Raw genomic sequence first — 9,828 nt, 5'->3', positions numbered from 1 at the left:
TAAAATCGATTTGTTGAACACCCCTACTATCTTGTAGGTATGTGTATGTATTATATAAGCACCATAATTGTCATCCCCCATTTATGACCATTTTAGGCAAGGAAAAACACCAACAAATCTGAAAACAAAAGAGCTGACATTGGAATCATGTAAAGAAGATGAACAACGACATTGAATCCAACTTTAAAGTTTTAAAGTTGGACTAATTCGATTATTCTAAAATCGATTTGTTGAACACCCCTACTATCTTGTAGGTATGTGTATGTATTATATAAGCACCATAATTGTCATCCCCCATTTATGACCATTTTAGGCAAGGAAAAACACCAACAAATCTGAAAACAAAAGAGCTGACATTGGAATCATGTAAAGAAGATGAACAACGACATTGAATCCAACTTTAAAGTTTTAAAGTTGGACTAATTCGATTATTCTAAAATCGATTTGTTGAACACCCCTACTATCTTGTAGGTATGTGTATGTATTATATAAGCACCATAATTGTCATCCCCCATTTATGACCATTTTAGGCAAGGAAAAACACCAACAAATCTGAAAACAAAAGAGCTGACATTGGAATCATGTAAAGAAGATGAACAACGACATTGAATCCAACTTTAAAGTTTTAAAGTTGGACTAATTCGATTATTCTAAAATCGATTTGTTGAACACCCCTACTATCTTGTAGGTATGTGTATGTATTATATAAGCACCATAATTGTCATCCCCCATTTATGACCATTTTAGGCAAGGAAAAACACCAACAAATCTGAAAACAAAAGAGCTGACATTGCAATCATGTAAAGAAGATGGACAACATTAAAAATTCAACAAGGTACACTTGAAGTTCAAACTCTGCCCTTGTTAGGTTGTTGTCTAAGTAAAACTATTGTTTTGGCCGTACTATCTAGCTTTTGAAAGCAAAATAATTCCATTGATCTTTGCTTTCAAAAACAACAAAAGCCCTTTTGTGTAAAACTAATCATAATATATAATTTTATATGATTTCAAACCCATAATTTATTTAAACTTTAAAGCGAACTCGAAAAAGCTTCAGCTTCAAGTTGAGTAAAATGAGGGCTTTGATGAGCAACTTGAAGCAATTCTTCGTCGTCATATGCATCGCGATATGTCTCCAAGTTCACATCCGAATTGATCAAAGCCGAAAGGCAAAGATCTTTCCTCCATTCTTCTAAGTGAGGGAATCCAACACTATCTCCATACTTATCACAGTACTACAATAACATAGTGCTACCTAAATTAGTATTTCTTGTATGAATGTACATTCTATTTATATATTGAGTCATTAGTTATTTAAATGGATTCGGTTACCTCAAAATCGGCTATATCATGAGTATTATGCTTCGGAATACCAGCAGCTTCTCTAGATTTATAGAAGTCTTGAATGGATTTCATCATTTCATCTCTTGGTGGCAAACTTCTCTTGCCAGAAAGCAACTGAGCTATCCATTTTGCTTGTGATTCAAAGAAAGGAAACCCTATAAGCTACATCAATCAACGGCCACCAAAATAAGTTAAAGAAACAAGCTTTTAACAGTATTACACTTGAAGGGACTCCATTAATATAAATGGGTGGTTATAAAAAATAAATTAGTTGTATTTTGTAGCAAGTAAAGAAAAGCAAAATGGCTTTTAAGTTTACCTTTCTAGGAATGCCTATAAAGGAGAGAGATGGGGCAAGGTTCGGAGGAAAGGTGTGTTCATATAATGGTCCCACTCGGTCGTTGTCAACAGCTACCGCTCCTTTAGTGTCAAGAAAGGGGAATGAGTATGAATACCTGCGTGTTACAATACGTGTCAATACGATTCAGAGAGATATCTAAACCTTACGAGTTTTAAAATTTATACATATATTTATTTTAATTAAAACATGAAGCTTGTGTAAGACTAAAGGTTATATTCTTGTTTGTTTAACTTTTAAATTACCCTGTGCAATATATGATTGTGTCTGTGGTGAGCCATGAACCGTCGACAAAAACAACCCGTCCATCCTCATGTAGACATTCTATCTGTGTAACGTGAAAACCTCGTTAAACTGGCCGGATGGTACACACACACATATATATAAACAAATGGTCAAGAAATGAATTTATCAATCTTACAGTGGGATGAAGATGTAGATTATCATGTTTAGATATTACTTTTGATAAACCCTCTGAAACATCAAGTGATTTGGAACTAAGATGGATCTCCTTAGCTACATTCACAAGCTCCATTGATATATCCTGCCCACTCAATGAGTTCCCCACTACCACCACCACCTGCAAGTATTCGACTTCTTATAAACACGCGCACATTCACACACATTAAAACAACCGTTTGGTTACCTGGTCACGAAATGGCTCGGGAACCCTGTAAAGGTGGCTATGCATTTGCTTCCTTCTCCATGCATCCATTCCTTTATAGTTTGAAAGTAAAAACATATGTCAATATATATTTATGTGTATGTATGTGAAGGAAGATAATTATGATATATGACCTTTGATAGAAGGCAATCTAGGATGAGAATAGTGTCCGGTGGCGACAACAACCGCATCAAACACCTCTGAGACCACCTCATCGGAATCTTTAACTTTGCTTTTAACAATCCATTTAAAATCTTCTCCAAATGTGCCATAATCAAGTATCCCAACATATTCAACCTTTGTGTTGAACCGAATCATCTCCCTTAAACCGAACCAATCACAAAAATCTTTAAGGTACAAAAAGAGTTCTTTATGACCCGGAAACCTTCTTGTATCTCTACCTTTCTTGATCAAGAATGGGAAATCAGTAAACCCCATTATCTCTCTAGGCGATGTGAGCCTTAGCGAATCATAGATACTACTATGAACGGTTAAACCCGCGCCTAAGGGATCTTGGCCTTCAACTTTGGGATCATATAACCATTGCCCTCCAACATCATGGTTTTGCTCCAAAACCACCACCTTCTGGCCTTCTTTCTTGAGCTCCCGAGCGGCAACCAAACCCGAGGGTCCAGCGCCAATAACACACACGCACCGGGGCGGATTCCTCACCGAAACCATAGTGTGTGCAAATGGGTTTGAAGTAATTTAATGGTAAGTTGGGTGCATATTGTGTGAAGGTTGTGTGGTGTTTTATACTAAAGTTATTATGTGAAAAGATTGCTTCTAAAGGAGAAAACAAGGTTAGGAAGATTGATTCTTCCAACATTGTCTATCTAAAAGTAGGTTGTAACTTGTATTATTAGTTTATTTTAATTCTTTTTTAAGATATGATTATTATACATGAAGTGTTAACATATTTCTAATAGTGTGACATGCAATCATAGGCTATAAGGGTACCAACGTAGGGGTCGTAATCATAATGTAGGAATAGATTTTGTTAAGTAAGGTGTATATGTTTAATTAGCTACCGACACAACTTGATCATAAGTTAGATTTGGGGCCAAGAATCATCAATGTAGTTTGTCTTGCAAGCCTTCTTACGTGGTTGGTTCTAAATCTAGTTTTTGCCTCTACCAGGTTAATATTTTCACTTTAAATGCTAAAATGATAGTTTTTTTTAAAAAAAAAAATCTTTTATGGAAAATCATCGATATCAATATAGAGCATGAAGTTGCGCAAGGTGGTTTAATTATATTATTTTATTATTATTATTATTTTTTCTTTTTGGCAAAAACCTCGCTTTCTTCATGTGCTAGGCCGCTAGGTGATGCAAGGACGGAAAAATAAGATATGCCTTTGTATTATAGGACAATCATTTTATAAAATAAAACATTAAGGTTTCATTTCTTGAATGGTTTGGGTCGAATGGCCATGTTTTTCTCATTTCTTTTAACTATTTTTTGTTATAAATCAAACAAACAAACAATTTTATTGATTTCTAAATTGAAAAAAAGAAAGCAAAAGGAAATTGTGTGGATATATTACCTATTTATTGTTATATAATATATTATAATTATGCATAATTGGTAATTGGTTTAAGGGAAATAATGAAAAAACAAATAAATGAGCATTTGTGTTCTTAAAAAGGGGGCTGGTGAGTCCAAGTATGTTCCCTTGGCTTCAAGTAGGGGCAATCTCTGTGGGGTCTCGTCCATCTTTAAATAACCATGTGTTTTTTTTTTTCATTATTTGTTATTTTTCTTTACATTTTCAGAATGTTTATGTTATATAGTTTTAATTTTATATTTATTATTAAAGGAATATTGATGTGTAAAGTATACACTTAACTATTCAGTTTTTATGATAATTATACTCTTTAGGTGCTGCTTGTTTTTAAAGACAAAACCTGTCTACAATCTAATTTCATTTGATTTCATGCCTGCAACTGAAGATGTAGTCAGAAGGTCTGCAATATGAAAATATAATACTGCTTGTTTTATAAACTGGATAGCGTCTGTAAAAGCTGAAAATTAGTTATCTACATATATATCACAGTAGATAAAATTTATTTAACGTCTGTAGACTGCTAAAATAATTGGTAGTGGTGTACGAACTGTGGAAGTGGGTGGTGGTGGACGATTGGTGGCAAACGGTTGTGGTAGGCGATGAACGGTGGGTGGTGGTGATGGACAATTGTGGTGGGTGGTGGACGGTGGTGGTGGTGGTGGGTGTGGTGGTGAACGACGGTGGTGGTAGTGGCGGAATGTGGGTGGTGGTGATGGACAGTTGTGGTGGTTGGTGGACAGTAGTGGTGGTAGTGGACGGTGGTGGTGGCGGATGGTGGACGGTGGTGGTGGCGGACGGTGGGGGGTGGTAGTAGATAGTGGTTGTGGCCGATGGTGGCTGTGGTGGTGGTGGCGGACGGTGGGTGGTGGTAGTAGACGGTGGTTGTGGCCGATGGTGGGTGTGGTGGTGGTGATAGACGGTGGTGGGTGGTGGTGATAGACGGTGGTGGTGGGTGGTGGCGACGGACAGTGGGGGGTGGTAGTAGATGGTGGTTGTGGCCGATGGTGGGTGGTGGTGGTGATGGATGGTGGGTGGTGGTGATAGACGGTGGTGGTGGGTGGTGGCGGTGGACAGTGGGTGGTGATGGTGGACGGTAATGGTGGTGGCGCACGGTGGGTGGTGGTAGTGTTGGACATTGGGTGTTGATAGGATGTGAAGAAGTGTGAAGAAGTTGAACAATAGCTTATTTTTTAAAACCATAAAAGCATTTTTCAGATCTTTTTTTCCTAAAAAAACAAACAGTCTTCCGAAACTTATGTCTGCGCGCCTACAGACGTAAGCCCCTTGCAGACCTTTTAAGTAAAAACAAACAAAACCTTAATGTATGACTCTCATATATCAAGGTTTAAAAAAATTTAACAGCTAAATATGGTATATTATGGGATTATGGGGATTGAACCTCCAATTTAGCATTGGTTAATTATAGGCCAATAAATGATATTTTTTATTATTAAATTCTAACTAGTTTTAGAGCCCGTGTCACACACGGGATAATTCAAATTATAAGTAAAACAAATAATTACATAGCGTATATGAAAAAAAAATGTATTACATCTATGTTTTGTGACAACTGCCCAAATCCGACCCGACCCAGGTACCCGTTTTCGGATCCGATCTTAAGATTTAAAAATTGATTATAATCTTTATAAATTTATCAAATATTTATTTATATATTACTAATAATAATAATGATAATAATAATTCCTTTCCGCCGTCCCGCCCCTTTTTTTTTCTCTCTTGTCGCCGTCCCGCCCCTCTGCTTAACCCTTAAGCCTTGAACCCCCTTTTCTCTTAACTCTTTGCCTGTCCTTTGGTTCTTCCCGCCTAAGGATGTCTGCGCAGCTCCACGCGCCAGACTCCTTACAAGGAAGCCTGCGTGAAGACCAACCGTTCCTGCGATACGCGAGGCGAACTGTTCCCACGGCGCGCTAAGGATTGTAGTTCTTCCCGCGGCGCGCTAAGGATTGTAGTTCTTCCCGCGGCGCGCTAAGGATTGTAGTTCTTCCCGCGGCGCGCTAAGGATTGTAGTTCTTCCCGCGGTGCGCTAAGGATTGTTCTGTCTGCCTTCGCCCTCGCGCACTCAAGCCTTCTCGCGCTAGACACTTAAGTCTTTTCTCCAGTTTAAGCCAGCCTGTATGCTTTTGAAATATCTTATCTTCTGTGCTATACCTGCCAAGGTATGGGAACAGTAGGCCAGATCTGACATCTGTCCGAAAAGTCACTTTCGGCGCAGCTTGCTTACCAACCCTCTTGGTTGTTGGAAAAAGTAACTGGCATAATCTTTTAAAATCTTCTTTTCCATGTCTTGAACAGTACTTTGACTGACCCTTCCCATGCTATGAACAGTAACCTGTCAGCTTTCCCCATCCCCTGCAGCTGCCACCATATTTCTTGCTTTTTGATATCTTTTGCTTTGATTTGATAAGATCTTTTTCCCCAATTCAAGGGATGTGTTCCCTAGGGTTTTCCTATAAATAAAACTAATTTCTTGGATAATTAAACACTTCACTCAAACACTTAAACACTCCCCAAAATCTTTCTCCCTTACTCTCAGCCGAAGATCCTCAGCGACGCCTCCAACTCCCCTCTTTGCAATCCGTCATCTCTTCTTTTCTGCCCAGAAATCTCGGTAAATAAATAATTTGTTTAAATGACTTACATATATTCAAGACATAAAAACCAATCGTTAAACCAATAACCTCTTATTTATAGGTTAACTTTCGCTTGTTTAAAAGTTGGTTCTTGCATTATCTTTCAACGCATCTTTTACAGGTGAGTAATCTCGTACCTAATCCCTTTTTTATTTTAACGTTTTGGGATGTTCATGTGTTCGTACAACATGAGTCTTAAACTTGTTTATGAAATTATGTGCGCAAAACCCATGTGTTATGGACGTTTACTAGTGTTGTATATTTGTATGTGTGGATCATTAACCGCTTTGATCGGCCTATTCCGAAGTTTTCATGGATCCATTAGATGAACACGGGAGACCTATTGTTACGATTTTCTTGGTTTGTTTGCACATACACGAATGATTATTTGTTTTTGCTCGATTTGGAGCACGCTATGAACTATGAGATATGATCTATTTAGGCTTGATCACAATCTGTTTACACACTATGTTGAACACCAGTTATACACATGTTGCTCGCAGTGCTTTGTTATTATCTATTCATATCTATTAAACTTGATTTCTCACCGACACGCAAGTGTTGACGTTTTATTTTAACACATGTTCAGGTTTGCTGTAGCTGCTTTTGGAAACTCGAGGACACGTAGGATGTTTTCTTTTACTTTGGACCTAGTTTAAAATATAACAAGACGAATTTATGTATTTGAATATTATGTGTTATGATATGTGATTTATGTTACTTTATGGTGTGTTATGCGCATGCGCAATGAAATGTATTTATTAAATATTGACACCCAAATAGTGTCACGAGTAATGAAACAATTCGTAGCGCCCCGATGTATAATCCGCCATCGGTCGGGGTGTTACAGATTGGTATTAGAGCTCCGTGACTTTAGGATTAGGTGGTTAGACGTAACGACCTAGAATACCTAAGAGTCCCTTCTCGCGCATGAGAAAAATCTCATGATCGCGCGCTAATTGTTAATTACTCGATATTTATAAAATATGCTTGCGCATACGCAGCACATGATTTCATGTTTTATCCGCGATCTTTCGATTTTTATTGTTAAATTTCAATTCGTTTCTTTACTTACATATTCGTTTGTTGTTGGGACTTAACATTGAAAATCCGAAAAGTCATGGTGATACATGAATAGTTGATTTTCAATCCCCATTAACTTTATGTTCTAAAATTGGAGATTTGAAAAGTCATGGTGATACATGAATTGTCAACCTCCAATATTCATTTACTCGTATATTTTAAAATTGGAGATTTGAAAAGTCATGGTGATACATGAATTGTCAACCTCCAATACTCATTTACTCGTATATTTTAAATTGAAGATTTGAAAAGTCATGGTGATGCATGAATTGTCGATTTTCAATTCGAATTCATTACCTGTATTAAGTTTGCCTTTAAATTCATATTTTACTTCAAAATTTGATAGCATTTAACTCCGCGAAACAAGCTTTACAGTGATATACTTTGCGCTAAAACGATTTCCCATACCACGATATTAACAAAAACTAAAACTTTTATAGAATGCCTCCGCTATCAGCTCGCCGTCATCAGAGGAGAGAAGCCTCGCGCAGACGTATGCAGCGTCGTTCCCAGGAAATGGCCGCCGCAATAGCCCAAGCCTTAAATCAAAATAATACCAACCCCTCCGGATACAATATTAAGTCCTTTAATGCGGGTAACCCTCCGAAATTCACAGGGCTCGAAGGAGCCACCGTAATGCTCCAATGGCTCGAGAAAATTGAGAACACCTTCCTCCATACCTATTGCCCTCCAGACCGACGAACCTTATACGCCTCAAGTGTCCTGGAATCAAGGGCGCTTACATGGTGGAATGGAGTAGCTCACGCGCGTGGCGCAGAGGCTGCTTCTAGCATGCTCTGGGAAGAATTCAAGGATCTTTTGAGGAGGAATCAAGGGCGCTTACATTCTGCCCTCCCAACGAAGTAAAGCGCCTTGAGGAGGAATTTTGGAACTTGAAACAGTACAGTGGCGAAGTGCGTGAGTACGCTACGCGCTTTCACGAACTAAGTTTGCTTGTCCCGCACCTTGTTACCCCTTCCCGCCGCGCCATCGAAAAGTTTCTTGGGGGTCTCCCCATGGAAATTCAAGATTCTGTATGGGCCAGGAACCCAGTAACCCTCTCTGACGCCATCGAGTTGGCCGCTGTGCTCAGCGACAACCATGTCAGGGCAGGAACCCTGTTCCTGCGGGGAGCCGAGAAGACCAAACTCACCAAGACTGTCCCAGAACCAACAGAAACCAAACCAGAACCCTCAAACCGTAACGACCTCAAACGCAGGCGCAAACCCAATCATCAAGCCTACGCGCTTACCAACCCGCTCATCGTCCAGCAACCCGCCTACCAACCTCCAGTACACGCTCCTAACCCACTGTCAACCTACCCAACACCCCCTGTAGTCCATAACTATGCCTTAACCAATTCCGCGCTCCCTGCCCCGTCAACTAAGAAACCTTACACAGGAAACCAACCCTTTTGCCCAACCTGTAAACTTCATCACCCAACTCAAGCCCCGTGTCGACAATGCAACCGATGTGGCCGTATTGGTCATACTGCTGAGTACTGTAGAGTCCTTCCCGCCAACCCAATCGCGCAAACACCACCAACCTACCCGCAAAACCCACAATCAACATACCATAATCCACGACCCAGGTCGTGCTATAACTGCGGTGACCCCAGTCATTTCCGGAACGCGTGCCCGAGACTACAAGTACAAATTACGCAAGCTAATCCGGTTAACCAAATTTCAAACCAAGTGGCGCGCGGACGAGCTTTTAATATAACCGCGCACCAAGCGCAAGCGAATAATGACGTGGTTAATGGTACATTTTTACTTAACGGACAATATGCATCTATACTTTTTGATACTGGCGCCGCTAGGAGTTTTATTTCTCGCGCATTTGAACAAAAACTTGCTCGACCGCGAATAAACTTAAACGGAAACTTTACAGTTGAAATGGCTAACGGTGAAACAATTATAATAAACTCCGTGATCAAAGATTGCACGCTTAACCTTAATGAACACGATTTTCTAATCGACCTCGTTCCCATGCCTCTTGGAAGTTTTGATGTTATTATTGGTATGGACTGGCTCTCGCAAAATCGCGCCGAAGTAATCTGCGCCAAGAAATTGATTCGCATTCCTCGGGAAAATGGTCAAGATCTTCATATCTACGGCGAGAAACCATCTAACGGTCTTAAACTTATGTCATGCACTGAA

At 39.4% G+C, this 9,828-nt stretch overlaps 1 protein-coding gene across 1 annotated transcript; it reads right to left on the bottom strand.

The window, feature by feature from the left end:
* Positions 1 to 968: 968 nt before the first annotated feature.
* Positions 969 to 3,079, bottom strand: LOC143601484 (flavin-containing monooxygenase FMO GS-OX-like 9). Its single transcript, XM_077078889.1, has 7 exons — positions 2,501 to 3,079; positions 2,349 to 2,419; positions 2,124 to 2,282; positions 1,948 to 2,030; positions 1,664 to 1,799; positions 1,333 to 1,506; positions 969 to 1,235 (listed from the first exon to the last, which is right to left on the bottom strand). Exons 1-7 carry the CDS (start codon positions 3,045 to 3,047, stop codon positions 1,032 to 1,034), a joined length of 1,374 nt encoding a protein of 457 aa, XP_076935004.1. The 5' UTR covers positions 3,048 to 3,079; the 3' UTR covers positions 969 to 1,031.
* Between the last annotated feature and the right edge of the window lie 6,749 nt (positions 3,080 to 9,828).

Source organism: Bidens hawaiensis, unplaced genomic scaffold, assembly GCF_021521415.1.
Source record: "Bidens hawaiensis isolate Kalapana, Puna unplaced genomic scaffold, B.hawaiensis_p1.1 tig00056552_1, whole genome shotgun sequence".
Classification (NCBI taxonomy): domain Eukaryota; kingdom Viridiplantae; phylum Streptophyta; class Magnoliopsida; order Asterales; family Asteraceae; genus Bidens; species Bidens hawaiensis.
The sequence above is the reverse complement of the archived record's forward strand: the minus strand, read 5'-3'. Positions and strand labels throughout refer to the sequence as shown.